The sequence below is a fragment of the Sciurus carolinensis genome, chromosome 4 (genome assembly GCF_902686445.1).
Source record: "Sciurus carolinensis chromosome 4, mSciCar1.2, whole genome shotgun sequence".
Lineage (NCBI taxonomy): Eukaryota > Metazoa > Chordata > Mammalia > Rodentia > Sciuridae > Sciurus > Sciurus carolinensis.
Window position 1 is genome coordinate 165,274,269 of NC_062216.1, and position 15,136 is coordinate 165,289,404.

At 62.1% G+C, this 15,136-nt stretch overlaps 1 protein-coding gene and 1 long non-coding RNA gene across 2 annotated transcripts; one reads left to right on the forward strand and one right to left on the reverse strand.

Annotated features, from left to right (window-relative positions):
* Positions 1–2,267: 2,267 nt before the first annotated feature.
* LOC124983281 (uncharacterized) lies at positions 2,268–5,428 on the reverse strand. Its single transcript, XR_007108391.1, has 3 exons — positions 5,027–5,428; positions 4,467–4,590; positions 2,268–2,921 (listed from the first exon to the last, which is right to left on the reverse strand). It is a non-coding gene; the product is annotated as an uncharacterized LOC124983281 (long non-coding RNA).
* Positions 5,429–7,134: 1,706 nt separating this feature from the next.
* LOC124982970 (uncharacterized) lies at positions 7,135–11,812 on the forward strand. The gene is made up of 5 exons (XM_047549809.1): positions 7,135–7,516; positions 7,851–8,120; positions 10,003–10,098; positions 10,200–10,259; positions 10,545–11,812. Exons 1-5 carry the CDS (start codon positions 7,135–7,137, stop codon positions 10,985–10,987), a joined length of 1,251 nt encoding a protein of 416 aa, XP_047405765.1. The 3' UTR covers positions 10,988–11,812.
* Positions 11,813–15,136: the final 3,324 nt, after the last annotated feature.

A 15,136-nucleotide genomic window follows, 5' to 3' on the forward strand; every position in this document is an offset into this window, starting at 1 on the left:
CAGTGACAGGCGTGGTTCTGGGTGACAGGCTCTGTGACCGTATTCAGTCCTCCAGGTAACCCCAGGAAGCAGGTACTATTGTTATCCCGATTTAGATGGGGGAAACCAAGACACAGAGTGGTCAGTCCCCTGCCCAAGGTCACACAGCTTTGGAAGTAGTAAGCCTGGATCCGAGCGGATGCAGCGGGGCTCCAGAATCCCTGAGCTCCTGGGCTCTCCTGAGGACGAAGTGAGAGAAGGTGCACAAAGTGACCAGCAGCACTGGACGAATCTTCACTGTCACTGTGTGAGTGACAAGGCCGGCTGCTCGGGCTCTGCTGAAGGACCTCCCTGGTGGAAGGTCGTGAGTGCAGACTGGCCTCCATGTGCGAGTTCAGGTTCCTGCTCCTGAGCCCGCCCACCCGGCCCCTCAGGCCCCGTCCCCCTCTGAGGGGGCGGCCAGTCGCCTCAGGGCCCCTTGGGGACAGCTTGTAACACTCTGATGCTCAGGTTTCCTGCAGCACTGGGCGGACGAGGGGCGGGGGAGGGCGGCGGGTGGGGCGGTGGCTGCGGCCGGCTGTCCCCTGCTCCCGGCTGGGGCTGCTCAAGCTCCAGGGTTTCTTTGCTACGAGGAGACCCTGCCATGACCCCCACACACTCCAGTGAGAGGCAGGTCTGCCCAGGCCGCAGGCTCTGCCCCCCACCCCCTCTGGTTTCTCCTAGCGCCACAGCAGCGCCACCAACCCTAACCCAGGGCCCACTGGCTCTTCGGCGTTGCTTGGGCGTGCCAGGCAGCCCTGCCTCGCCTGCTGACTCCTTCGCGGGGAAACGTGCCCACGCGCTCACCCCTGCCCTGCCCTGCTGGGACCAGTTCCCAACGGCTCTGTAGTGTGCTTCGCCGGCGGGTGACACCGAGCGCCAGGCACGGGGCTTGCTCATTTGCTCCACGTGGCGTCCCGAGAGAGGGACCCAGGAGTCATCTCCTAGTTTGCAGAGGAGCAAGTAGGGGGCTCAGGGAAGGGGTTTGCCCGTGACCCACAGCGCGGCTGGGACCAGAACGTGCCAGAGCCAGGTCCAGAGTCTCCCCGAGAGCTCGCCTGGTGAGCAGTCCCAGCCTGGCCTCCGCAGGACCTTGACCCCGGCGAGGCCTCTCTTCTCTCTGGACCTCGGTTTCTTCACCAGTTGCAGATCTTGGCTGTGCAGGATCAAGGGGGCCAGTGGGTGTGGCCACCTCTCCAAGGGACTGAGCTGTGGGGTCGGGGCCACCAGGGGCCTGGGCAGGGTGGGCAGTCCTTCAGACAAGCCCAGAGCGCAGGCTTCGGGGGATCCAGGAGACCCCAGGGACAGGCAGGGGTCGGAGGTCAAGCCTCCCCAGTCTGCGCCCCTCCCCCCTCCACTGGACGCTGCCCCCAGGGAACTTCTCACAGCTGTGGGGACGGGGCTGCCGCAGGGGCGGGGAGGGCGGGGACAGGAAGGGCTCAGAGTTTTCCCAGGCTGAAGGTCACTGAGGAGCTGCTCTCCCGTCCCCTGCCGCAGCTGGACTGTGCTCCGGCCTGGCTTTCCCAGACCCCGCTGGCCCCTGTCTGCTGGGGATAAACAGGAGGGGGGCTTTCCAAGAAGACGGGTGGGGTGCAGGCCGCGGATCTCGGCAACGCCGGGCCTCCGTCCTCGTCTGGAAGATGGCTTCCCACTAGGCAGCTCCACCAAGCTGCCCAGCGCCAGAGGCCAGATGGAGCGGCCCCAGGACGTGCCCAGAGGACGGCCCGTCCCCACTCGCCTGCAGAATGGGGCAGGTGCTTTCCGTCGCTGGCCTGGGCTCTGGGGCTGTTCCGTGGGCTGGTGGAGCTGGAGACCCCAGGAGTCCCTCCCCCCTGTGGTTCTGTCCCAGCTGGAGCGGGAGAGGGCAGCCCAGGGACAGTGCTGCCAGGAGCCTTGTGGCAGCGTCCGGTTCCCTACGGCTGCTGCAGCGCACGACTACAAACTTAAAATAGCTTAAAGTAGCGCGCACTTGCTGGGCACGGTGCACACGCCTGTGATCCCGGGGACTGAGGATCCCTGGGGAGGCTGAGGCAGGAGGATGGCAAGTTCGAGGCCAGCCTCAGCAACTTAGTGAGACCCTGACTTAAAACAGAAAAAATATACAAAGGGCTGCAGATGTGGCTCAGTGGTAGAGCACCACCCCGGCTCAGTCCCCAGCACCAAAAAAAAAAAAAAGAAAAAGAAAAGCATGCACTTATTCCAGTCTGAACCCCAGAAATCGGGTTCGCTGGGCTAAGCGTGTCCGCTGACCAGGTCGCCAGTGCCTTTCCAGATGGACGTGGCCGCCACTCCCACTTGTGGCCTTTCCTCCCTCCGCTCCCAGCGTCCTGTCTCTTTCTTCTGACACTCCTGGTCTCCTCTTAAAAGGATCCTCGCTCAGGACACAGGGCTCGTGCCTGTCATCCCAGCAGCTCCGGAGGCTGAGGCAGGAGGATCGTGAGTTCCAGGCCAGCTTGGGAGTCTTAGTGAGACCCTGTCTCAGAATTTTAAGATATTTATAAAGGGCTGGGGTGTAGCTCAGTGGCAGAGCGCCCTGGGTTCAGTCCCCAGTGCAAAAAAAAAAGATTGACGTGAAGTCAAACATCCACGGGCAACTTGGGTCAGGACTTTGGGGTTCAGACGTGGATCTCTTTACTCAGTCGCTCATCTGTCAACGTGACTCTCTGGAACCGTTTCCAATCCCAGCGCCTCCACTTAGTCTCTGTGTGGCCTTGGGCAAGCACACAAGCTCTCTGGCCCTCGGTTTCCTTGTCCATACATGGAGATAATGGCCGGGGCCAGGGATGCCCAGTGAATGGCTGACCAGGAGTGGTCGTCCCGCCAGCTCTTGCGACGAGGCCTTGGTGCCAGGCACTGGGCGGAGGGTGGAGTTCCCGAGGGCAGCCATGGACTCGAGCCTGGCCCTTGTGGGACATAGGAAAGAACCAAGAAGACAGACTTGGAACAGATAATCACACAAAGAATCAGGCCCATCTGGGGAGAGGGCCGAGCAGGGTTCGCGCCCGAGTCTGCTTGCTTCCCAAGACTTCGTCTCTCGAAGGCACCCCCAGACTTTGGAAGCTGGTTGAGGTCAAGCAGAGGACCAGAGACAGGAAGTGACTTGGCAAAGGCCACACAGCAAGAGTACCGTCAAAGGCAAACCAGAGCCCTGGGCATCCTGCCCGAGATTCTTGCCCAAGGAGGCCCGAGGTGTGTGTCACTAAACTCCAAGGGCTCACCGGTGTCCCTAGGGACAGACTGTGCTCGCTGAGCTGTGCAGGGCCAGGGGGCAGCAGAGGTGCAGGCTTGGACACCCAGCTCCCTCTAGGCCCCCCTCTGCGGGGCCTCCCGCAGGGTCCTGGAGAAGGAGAGGCGGGAGGCCTGGTCTGCGCTTCATCCCAGGGGTGCAGTTCCAACCAGGCCAGCCCCAGGGAGATGGGTGACCCACTGGCGCCATCTAGCGGCCGTGAGGAGACACGCCAGTTCCCCGGGAGGCTCTGGGACCCAAAGACTCTGGAGACACCCTGGCACCAAGTCCCACCGCCTTCAGCTGCTCCCTGCAGCCCCCTGACAGTGCTGAGCTAAAAGTGATCCAAAAGCCCTCGTCTGGGGTTGAAGAAAACGAGGCCCAGGGAGGGGAACCACGTGCCAGCAGAGCCGGGCTGGAGGCACCGGCAGGGAGCGAGACCAGAACTAATGAGCTCCCCTAGGAGTCTGCGGGAGGCACGGCCCTCCGATATGGCCTGGAGGCCCAAGAGCCCAGACAGCGGGAAGACGGCTGGTAGGAGCCGGCCAGTTACAGGAGGGGCCCAGGGAGGCTGGCTGCAGACACAGGGGCTGCCCGGCTGCCGTGAGGACCAAGGCCCTCCACAGAGAAACCGCGATTCTTAGAGGCACACTTGGCTGGAGAGATCCCGTGATTCTGAGAAACAGTTCAGCGCCTGCCTCTAAGGAGCATGAGATGTCGTTCATTCACTCAACAAACCATCACTGACCATGAGCTCTGTGCCCGCCCACGACGTGACCTGTACTCAGGAGCCACCGGCCAACCAGAGCCCAGTGGGGCCGATAAACAGGCCACATCCCATAAGAACTGGACTGGTACAGACACACCTCCTTATCTGCAGGGTAATGTCCCAGTGCACAGAAACCGCAGACAGTGCCAGATTCCGTGTGCATTGCTTTTTTCTTATATCTACAGATCTAGGATAAATTTTAACTTACAAATTGGATAAAGTAAGAGATTAACAATAATATCTAATGATAAAGCAGATCAATCATAACACCCCAACAGAATTGCCAGTGGGGTCTTTACCTTGTGCTTGGAAGCGTTATCAAGTTAGATAAGGGTTACTTGAGCACAGTGCACAGTACTGTGACCGTTAATCTGATCCCTGAGAGGTTTACTAAGTGGCTAAAGAGAGGTAGTGTATACAGCGTGGATACACTGGAAAAGGGATGGTACGCACCTTCTCAGGATAGAGCCGTACCCCGAAATTTCATTATGTTTCTCAGACTGATGTGCAAAGTGTAACTTGTTCATTTATGGAAGTTTCCACTTAGTATTTTCAGACCACAGTTGTGCATGGGTAACTGAAATCACAGAAGGTGAGACTAAGGAGAAGAGGGATCTCCAAAAAGCCCCAGCTCTCCCAGATAGAAAGTGGAGTGACTGGGCGCAGTGGCTCCTGTCTGTCATCCCCACAGCTCAGGAGGCTGAGGCAGGAGGACTGCAAGTTTGAGGCCAGCCTCAGCAACTTAGTAGGGCCCTAAGCAACTTAGCGAGACCCTGTCTCAAAATTAAAAAAAAAAAAAAAAAAAAAAAATAGAAAGGACCGGGTATGTGGCTCAGTGGTTAAGCACCCCTGGGTCAATCCCAGCGTTTATTGAGTGCCTATTATGTGCCAGCTAATAAGCATTTTCTTCATATCAGCTGATTTGGTGAAATTGCGACCCTCTCCTACTGTGCGACTTTAGGCAAATTACTAAACCCCAAGATTCTCAGAAAAAATGGAAGTTTAACACCAACCTTGCTAGGTTATTTGCGGTTCACATGGTGTGTGTATGTGGTGCCTGGTATACAGTAGGCACTCCACAAACGACAGCCTCCATTGACAGAACAGCTGCTCTCAGGAGGATGCTGAAGGGGCCTCAGCCCTGTGCTTACACTGTCCAGGCCTAGGGTTGGGGACAGTGGTGCCCAAGGTCAGGCAGAGGCTGGAAGGGAGGCCACTGGGTGGAGTGTGGAAGGAGGAGCCGGGGAGGCCAGGGCCTGGGAAGGCAGGAGGCCGCGCTTCTCCGTCCTCTGCCCCGCCACGCTGGGCCTGCTGCCCTGGGGCTCGCGTCCCTTGCCTGGCCCCATGTAGGTGGCCCCGCTGCCTGCCCACTCCCTGCAGCCAGGTGTGCCTGCCACACACATCTGTCCCTCTGCTCTCTGGCTGGTCCCACCCCAGTCAGGCCTGTGTCCCCAGAGCCCCGTCTGCGGCCTGTAGGGTCGCGAGCTGCCAGCTGCCCCCAGGCCTCTCCTGCCCCCTCTTGTCCCTCCCGACACTCCCGCAGGGTCAGGTCCTCCCACCCTGCTCACCCCGCCACGGGCATCCTAGCACCTGGCTGCTGAGTCCACCTCCACCATGTGGTCGCGCTGAGCCAGGCGAGGCCGCCGTTCTGGAGGCTCAGAAGGAGCCTCCGTCCTCCGTGGCCAGTGTCTGACGCCGGCGCCCGCCTCTGCTGATACAGCTGGTGACGCTCAGGCCTGCGCCCTTGGTGCCCGGCTCCGCTCAGGCTGCCCTCCCAGTGCCCCCTTCGCCCCCCCAGCCCCGGGACTGGAGCTGTAGGGCCCCGTCTCGTGACGAGGAAACCGAGGCAAAGAGGGAGCCCGGCAGGCCAGCTCCTGGGGCCCGCGGGGACGCTGTTCCCCTCCTCCGGGCAGAGCCTGTGCTGCAGGCCTGTGGCCCTTGGTTGCTTCGCAGGGTGAGTCCTGAGGTGTCTCTTGCTGTGTCTTCCTTTTATACCCAGCTCACGTGTGCGGCCGTGGCTGTCCCCACCACCTGTGTCTGTCTTTCAGCGTGACTGTGATGAAATGCCTGACAGGCTACTTTATGAGGAAAGGAGGTTTATTCTGTTCCCAGTTGCAGAGGTCCAAGGCCGAGGGGCCACATCTGGCGGTGGCGTTTGGCTGGAGAGTCCTGAGGGCAAGGACAGGACCAGAGGCAGGACACGTCTGTCTGTGTCTGGCAGGGCTCTCCCTCGGCTGATGAAGCCACCAGGACTCAAGCGCAGGGCTCCACCTGATGACCTCACGGAGCCTTGTCACCTCCGAAGGCCCGCCTCTGAACACGGCGGCTGGATTTGCTCTCCTCCCTCTTGATATCTCATGATGGGATGAAATCCCAACATGTGTGACCCTGGGGACACACTGAGCCATCTCTAAATCACCCACTCTTCTGTCCCTATCCCCTGAGACCCTGGCCTTCTGGTCCCAACCCTTTGCGCCGCCCCCTCTGCCACTGAGCCGGGGTCTGCGGCAGCAGCAAGAGAGCACAGCCAGTGTGGCTCCTGAGGCTGGTGCCCAAGGGCCACTCCAGGGTCCCCGCGGGGCAAGCCAGCCATTACCTGTGAGGACGGGGGAGCGCCCTGTGGGGAGGCCAGGCACGGAGGCCAGGCACAGAGGCCCCTGGACCGCCGGCCTCACAGCTGCAGCCCGGCCCAGGCAGGCCCTGACCCCACGTGCCCCGCACTGCCACATCCCTGATCGGCAGAACTGCCCAGGGGCTCAGCACTGGCCCTCTAGACACTAAGCGTGGACCGCTGCCGTGCTGGGCAGGGGTGACCCGACCCTTGCCGGGGTCCATCGAGGGGGCGGCTGGGCAGCAGCACTTCCCTCCCTGTGCCGGCTCCGCGCTGAGTCCTCAGTCGGTGGAGGCAGAGAAGCACCGGCCACCGTCAGGGCTGCACCGCCCGGTGCCCTTTCTACAGACGAGGACCCAGCCAGGGAGGAGGCGCGGGCTCACGTCACCTGAGGTGCTGGGACCCGGCCACGGCAGGCCCCAGGCTTTGGTGGCGGCAGCTCACTGCCCGGGCAGCGCTGGCTGGCTCTCTGGGCAGGAGGCGCTCCCTGCCGGGCCTGGGGCCTCGCCCATGCTGACCTGGAGCTGCAGCCTCCGGTACGGGCGGGCGGCCGGCGTGGCTCGGGGCCCAGGGCTGGCGCCTCCTGTCCCGGCTGAGGACACGCCCATCCCGGCTGAGGGCGGGCAGCTTCGCGCAGGGGCTCAGAGGAGCCAAGTGGCTGCGGGAGCCAAGCAGGCGCAGGCTCGGGTGCCAGCCTCTGCTGGGCTCCCTGGCAGCCCGCTGAGGTCACGCCCGGGTGCTGGCTGGGCGGGGAGGACCCGCAGGCTCCCTGCCGCGACAACATGGCAGCAGTGGAAAGCCGGACCCCCGATCCTCGAAGACGCGCCTCTGGGCGGCTGGCAGTGGCGCCCGCGCCCGGCGGAGGGAGCCTGGCTGCCTGGGGCTGGGCCCTGTGAGGGGCGCGAGGTAGGAGGGACCTGGGCGCAGCCTAGGGCTCCCCTCTCACTCCTGTGTGGCCTTGGGAAGGCGCCTTGGCCTCTCTGTGCCAATGCAAATTCATCTGAAAATATGGAGAGGGTGAAAGTGCCCAGGCTCCAAGAATCAAGCAGCCTGGCGGACAAGTGCACAGGGCACTCGTCCTTCCAGTGACCTCATGGGCCGTGTCCTTCCTGCCTCGGACACGGGAGGAAACGAGTCCTCCGGGCCACGCCCACGAGGGGTGGGGACGTCAGGATCCGGGCCTGACCACGCCCTTACCTCGTGCCACCCGCCCACCTGGTTTTGAGGCCTCGTCCTGTCACTGCCTGAGGACAGTCGTCCTCCGGCTGAAGTCCGAGTGGGCCGCTTGGGCAGCTGGGTCCCCGTGGTGGCAGAGCTGCGCAGCCCGGTGTGGAGGGTCCCTGTGCAGCGAGGTGCCAACGTGAGGGCTCAGTACTGTCCTCCGGGGGACACGAGGCCCAAGGTCATTAGGTTCGTTGGACAGTTTGGGAAACTGAGGCCGCAGCCAGGATTTGCGCAGTACCCTCCGGACATCCAGATGGGGCCCATCCATCCAGGTCGGCCTCACTGAGCCTTTTGCCGAGCACAGGAGGAGCCAGGGAGAGAGGCCGGGGAGAGAGGCCAGGGAGAGAGGCTCGGGAGGCTGCTGAGGAAGATGGGAACTGAGGACGCCGGGGAGGCCAGCGCAGGTCCTGAGCTGAAGGCAGTCACTGGGGGCCTGCAGGCCGGGAGCATCTGGGCCCTCGATGCCGGGTGTCTGGCTCCCATTGGACAGGGGAGCCAGTCGGGGAGAGGGAGGCCGGTGCTCCGGGGTTGATCTGGCACCTGTGCGGGCCGTGGGACTCAGTGGAGCCTGGCGGTGCTGGGTGGGTGGGTTTGTAAAGTCGGAGGCGGGGGCTCGGGTGGAGGGTAACTACGGGGCAGGGCCGGGGCTGGCAGGGCTCCCCACCCTCGATTGCGACCTGTTCAGGGTGCCCATGTGGGTTAACTGACCGAACAGCAGCCCCCTGTGAGGCAGGGCCTGGGAGCTGGTCATCTCCCTTCCTCAGAAGAGGAAACCACCACCAGAGAGGTTAAGTAACTTGCCTGATGCCACACAGCCAGTGAATGGGGAACTCATCTCTGACAATGGCCACCGGTCAGGGCACCTGGGCTTGATGGCCTTCCTCCTGGGGTGGAGGGCACCAGGCTCTCTTCTCCCCCTGGGTCACCTCGTCTGCTCTTGCTGGTGTGGTGGCTCACCCCCACCCCCTCCCTCCGAAAGGTGACTGGCACTGGGCCCTTATCCAGGTCATGGGGCGGGCAGCAGAGTGGCCGCAGCTGGAACTTAGCCTTGAGCACCCCGGCAGCCACCCAAGGCCCCTGGTTTCCATACCTGGAGGGAGACGGAGCCGCCGCACGGCCACCCGCCCAGGCAGGGCAGCACCCCGAGGGAGCCACGGCCACCTCCGGCCGCTCGGGGTGTTTCCCGTACATGGAGCCAGGCCACGGGTGGCCGAGCAGCCCTCTGGGGTGCCTGACGCTACTGCAGGACAGCGGGCGTCTCTTGGTCTGAAGGATGAGACTTGCCTGAGATCACCGGCTCAGAAACTGTGCGCGGGCCGGGGAGGACGGCCGTCTGCTCCAGGTGACCCTCCGCCTTTCTCAGGCCTGGTAGCTTCAGGGCCTGGGGCCAGACTGGGGATGGGGAGACCGGGAAGGGAGGAGCTTTGCGGGTGGGTCCTCCAGGCTGGGTCCTCCAGGCTGGGAGGGTCACAGGGCCCGGGGTCACAGGGCCCAGGGTCACAGGTGTGGGGCAGCCGTGGGGAGCAGGGCCTCGGCCCCTCCCCTGCCCTGCTGGCGCCCCTGAGGGAGCCCGGCTTCCGGCCTCGTGGGATGACTCAGCTTGAGCCCCCGGCCAGCGCCGGCCCCTCGGCCACCCCCACCACCTGTCCTCTCTGGCAGCAGCTGCCTCCTGGTACACAGCTGTCGCCCACAGCAGGTGGCGGTGCCAGGACCTCAGGCCCAAGGGCAGCCAGCGCGTCCGGGCATCTCCCCACAGCCCGAGGGCCTCTGGGAAACCCGGGAGCCTCGGGCCTCTGCTCTTCGAAACTTAAAACAACTGCCCCTTCTCGACCGGCAGAGATCGCGCTTCCAAGGCGCCCTTCCCGCTGGCTGCTGGGACCCTCCCCTGATGCCCCGCAGCCCTGGGGAGTCTCCTCCTGAGCAACGGGGACTCGTGGGTCAAGTCCCCTTTGATGAGCAAGGACACGACGTGACTTCCCCAAGGTCACTCTCTGGGCGTGGAGGAGGCGGGGTTCCCAGCACCACGGACCCCTGGATGTGGGATTCTGAGGGTACGGGACCCGGGGACTGTGTGAGCTTCAGTGGCCCAAGAGTGCCTACCGTGCTGGGGACAGAACTTTACTCGCTCTTCATAGTAGTTCATCCCCTCAGCAGCCTGGCCGAGTGCCAGCTCCACCCGGCTGCCTGCTCTGCTACGTTGGGAAAGTCACTTAACCTCTCTGAGCCTCAGTCTCCTCATCTCTGAAACGGGTACAATCCTAGCTCCTGTGTCACGGGCTGTTGTGGAGTGAAGGAGCTGGTGTGTGCACAGCCCGGCGCTCATGGGAGCTGCTTCTGTCACCCTGTTACAGGAGGAACTCAGCCCGGCCCGCCCGGCCCGAGGGAGCGCCCGGAAGTGTGGAGACGGCCAAGTAAGTAGGGCTGCTTTGCTCTGAGAGGCGAGGGCCCGGTCATCTTCGGCCCAGGCTCAGGACCCGTAGGGGATCCAGGGTGCAGTGGAGGGTGCCTGCAGGGCGTCAGAGGCCCCCGGTCCTGGTTCCAGCTCTCCTGCCCGCCTACTCAGTGATCCCAGACAGGCCGTTTGCCTGCTCTGGCTGCGGTTCCTGCGGTGCACGGCCAGCGCTGGGCTCTCTCCAGGGACCGGGGTGGCCCGACATCCGGGAAGCCTGCCACAGTGGCCTGGTCTATTTTTACAGGGTGGGCAGTCACACGTCTTGGCTTAGAGTCAGGCCCTGGGCGGGAAGGAGGGAGCCGAGTTCGCCTGGCCCCTGCCCTCCCGATGGATCGGGCTGCCTTGCAGGCCTCCGGGGCCTCCGTCCCCCTCCAAGGCCTGGCCTCGGCCCTGTGCCGCCCGCCCACTCTCGACCACGCCCACCCTGCTCGCCAAACTGCTCTTTTTATACTGAGCTGCTCCCAAGATCTCAGAAGTTCTGGGGTCGGGGACGCAGGAGACGGAGGGCGGAGGGGAGAAGCCAGAGGTCAGGGTCATGGTGTCAAGCTCCTGCCCCAGAGGCCAGCACACAACCAGACGGGACAGACAGACAGGAGAGAGGAACCACAGGAGAGAGAGAACGTCACGGAGACAACAGGGACGGAGCCAGGCCGCGCGGGCCCCAGCACAGAGCCCCGGCCAGCTTGACCAGGTGCACCCGCTCTGGGTTCAGTCTCCTCATCTGTGGAAATGGCCCTGAGGTGGGCCCCCGGGGCTCCCCAGACTCCTCATGCAGACACTGGGATTTGAAGCACCTGGGAGCAGGGGGCCAAGCCTCCCGCCAGCCCCGCGACCCCAGGTCGGGATGATGCTCTGACAGGTGACCCTCCACGGTGGGCTCTGCACGTCCCCACCTAGCATCTGGGGTGGGGACACGGGCTGTCTGTCCACGCCACGCAGTGACCTCCGCGGGCCAGGACTCGGGCTTGCTGACAGCAGCGGGCAGGACTTCTCCTGCCGTGTCCATGGATCTGCACTCCCGTGGCCACCCCGGTCCCGCGTCCTTATGGTTTGCATCTGAGGTGTCCCCAAAGCTCCCGAGTTCATGCAGGGATGTTCGGGGTGAAGTGGTTAGATGGCGGCTGTGGCCTACTCAGGCCGTCCTGGTTTGTGGTAACTGTAGGCAGGTGGCGCAGGGCTGGAGGAGACCGTTCACCGGGAGTGTGACCTTGGGGATGGCATCTTGCCCCTCAGTCTGTCTCTGCTTCCTGGCCACCAGCTGAGTTTTCCTCCACTACACTCATCCGTCCTGATGTTCCGTCCCCTCTCGAGCCCAGAGCAATGGGTTGGCCCACCATGAACTGAACCTCTGAAACCACAACCTCAAAATGAACTTCTCCTTTTCTGAGTTGTCCTTACCAGGTATTCTGGTCACGGCAACAAACGCTGACTAACTCAGAGCGGGGTCTTTGCTGTGACGGGCCTGACCGAGCGGTTCAGAAGACCTCGGAACTGGTTTGCAGGAGGAGTTTGGAAAAGTCTGGAGACACAGGATGGAGAGAACTTTGAGTGATCTGAGCAGAGATTCGTGGGCAGTTCTGATGGGACTCAGAAGACCAGGACGCCGAGAGGAACACGGACAGTAAAGACTGTGCTCGCGGAGTCTCGGAAGGAGGCGAGGACTCCTGGAAACCGGACTGGAGACCGTTCATTTTTCATTCTGGCAAAGAACTTGTCCATATTTTGCCCGTTGCCCTGAGACTTTGTGTGAGGCTGAATGTAAAGCCGACGGACGACGCAGGGCGGAGGAGAGCAGCAGACCTAGAATCTGATCTTCTGAGCCATGAGCTCACCTCCCGGCCTCCAGATTTTTATGATCTATTAAATCTCCTCACTTTCAAACCAATCTTAGTAGTGCTTCCAGGTTTTTTTTTTTTAATTAAGTTATTATTCTAAAATTTGTTTTAATTGGTTGTTTTCAGGTGTCTGAGGCTGAGGGTTTCCGAACGCAGTCCTCATAAGCCCACCAGGTGGACGTGTCCCTCTTGCTGAAGAGAAAAGTGAGGCGCGTGAACATTAAGCGCCTCCTCGCTTGGGGACGTGCCAGGCCATGATGTGAACCCGGCAACTGTGACCCTAAGGTCCCGCGGGGACGCCGTGCGATTCTCTTGGTCACTACAGATGACTCTCTCAGCGGCTCCTCCCTCACGAGACAAAGTTCAGGCGGAGTGGCCGGCTGGCTCCCTGGCAGTACCGACCATCCGCTCTGCCCAGGGGCCTGCACACCCGTCCCCAGCCCTGCGCGTGCCCTGTGCTCCGCGGTCCTCGCTCCTGTGGTGGGACTGGCCAGGGCGCGGCCCCACCCTCTCTGGCTCATGCCTCCCTTTAAGTATCTGTCACACGCCCCTAAATCCTGGCCCAAGGACAGGCCCCAAAGTCCTGGCTGGATGCACAGAATCCCGGGCTGGGACCGAGGGAGCCATCGCCACCTCCAGGTGCGAAGGGCGGGGCTGCTGTGGGGCAGGGGACAGGGAAACTGGGGGTCCCACTGCAGCCCTGGCTTCCCGGAGGGCGGGGCGCCTGCAGTCACCCCGCAGAGGTTGGGCAGGAAGGTAAATGGATGGCTTCATTCCCAAATTCGGAGTTCCCACACTTGCCCCCTGCAGCCTGAGGACAGAGAGCCTGCTGGCGCCGTCCCCGGGCGGCCGTCCAGGAGGGGAGGAGAGGAGGCCGTCTCCTTGCTCTGCGCGGCCCAGGGCCACTCACAGCCCCTCTGTGCCTTCCGTCCCGAGATGGCGCCCAGCTCTCGGCCCTGGGTCGCGGGTCGCCTGCGTGACTGGTGCCTGAAGAGGCGCGTGTGGAGGCCGAGGCCTCGGAGTCCGGGTGGCCTGCCCTGGGAGCCCAGTCTCCACCTCGCGGGGAAGCAGCTGCACGCGGGGGTGGGCGTGCCGGGCCCGCGAGCACCGGCCCGTCTGCTCCAGGGCCACGGGGGCCACGGGGCGTGGACTGTGCAGGGTGGGGCCTGACGCTTTGGGGCGACTGGCCACGCGGCCCTCGGGAGGCAGTGCGTGTTCTCGGGTATTGGGTGACTCACGGGGCACCTGCTCAGGAGGACCTTCTAGCGAGTGCTGCTTGTCCAGAGAGAAGCTGCCGCTGAAAGGTACCCCAGGATTTCACCCGTGCGGCAGCGACCCGGGCCTGCTGGAGCAGCTGGCCCCGCTGCGGAGACACCCTCGGAGGTGGTGGCTGGGATCTGGCCACCCGGGAGGCTTTGGCCGCCACCCTGGCTTGAGATCCTGGCCAGCCCAGCCCGCAGGTGCTTAGCAGGGGATTTGGTCTCTGGGTGTCAGCTGGCTGGTTAGCGGGCCCTGCTGAGCCTCAGCAAGGGTGAGCTGAGACCCGGGTGCAGACCACAGCCCCGCTTCATCTATAAAACAAGATGGGATCGTGTTGGTCAGGGTCGGAGAAACTGAAGCAAAAGCAGCGGAGATTTAGAGACTGATTTTAAGGAACTGGCCCACACGATTATGGAGGTTGGTGAATCTGAAAGCTGCAGGGCAGGTCGCAGCCTGGAAAGCCAGGAAGAGTTCCTGTGGCAGTCTTGAGTTCAGAGGTGCTCGGGCAGCAGAAATCCTTTCTCCTCAGGGAACTCCAGTCTTTTCTCTTAAGTCCTTCAACTGATTAGATGGAGCCCACCCTTATGGTGGAGGTAATCTGTGTTACCCAAAGTTTCCTGATTTAAAGGGTAATCACATTCAAAACATGCCTTTACAGCAGCTAGACTGGTGTTTGACCACACAGTTGGAGCCTGACCAAGTTGACACATTTAATTAACCATCACAATGATGTTGACGATGACATGCACTTTGTAGGACTGTTAAAAGAATAAACAAATTGGACTACAGGAAAGGTTTTGAGTGTGCTGGGCCCTTATCCCTGGCTGTCCCTCCTCCCTTGAAGCATCAGATCTGCATCCCTACAGCAAAACCCCCATAAATATCCCAAATGCCCCCACAGGGGACCACGTGAGCCCCACCAAAAGTCACCAGACCAGTCGTGCAAATAAACCCTTCCCAATAGCTTAACCCCAGTTGGCTTATTTCCCGTAGAATTTCATGCAGAGCCTCAACAATACAGTGGTGAAGTGGTGGGTTCACGGCTCCAGGTGATGTGGGTTGTCCAGTCCTGCCTCCTCTGCATCTCACCCCCTCCCACATCAATTCCCCAGAGCAGAAAATCTTAAGCTCCTAATAACCCAGCTTCCTAATCCACAAGGCCCACAAAATCACCTCTTCTCCCTGCCTCCTGTGGTGAAGGATGGCCCGAATACCCTGCAAACGTTTTGACTCTTGATAAATCATTAAAGCTCACGTCGACCTCGCTCAGATCTCCACACGCCTCCCCGCGGGAAAGGCCCCTGACAAGCCCCAGGAGCACCTTCCCGCCAACGGGACCCTCCGGTGAGTGACCTCCACAACCAAGACCCTGCTCCTTGGAGTGTGTATGCCCAGGGTGATGTCCGTGTCTAACTGTTCGGAATGCGGCTCGGGGGGTGTTTTGTATTTGTGGGTAAACTGAGGTCGGGCCAGGGCTACTGGTTCGATGTGGGTCAGAGTGGAGGCTTGGACGGTCTTCCTGTGGCTCCTGTGGTCAGTCTGTTTCTAGATGTGCCTCTGACTGTCAGGGAGCACACAAGCAATGTGCGCGAGAGGTCCCGCGACAGTCTGAGTGGCCGGGAAGGTGCAGGCGTGCGTGAGCGGGGCGCTGGTCAGGGCTGCCTGTCGGGCTCGAGGTCACCCGATCCCAGCTCTGCTGAGCCAGCGCTGCCAAGTCAGGAGCTGCGGCGAGACATCTGGA

Coding starts and splice junctions, on each gene's coding strand:
- LOC124982970 (XM_047549809.1), top strand. CDS start 7,135: ATGCTGACCTGGAGCTGCAGCCTCCGGTACGGGCGGGCGGCCGGCGTG. Junction 8,121..10,002: donor GATGGGGCCCATCCATCCAG/GTCGGCCTCACT, acceptor TCCCCTCAGCAG/CCTGGCCGAGTGCCAGCTCC. Junction 10,260..10,544: donor GGAAGTGTGGAGACGGCCAA/GTAAGTAGGGCT, acceptor CTATTTTTACAG/GGTGGGCAGTCACACGTCTT.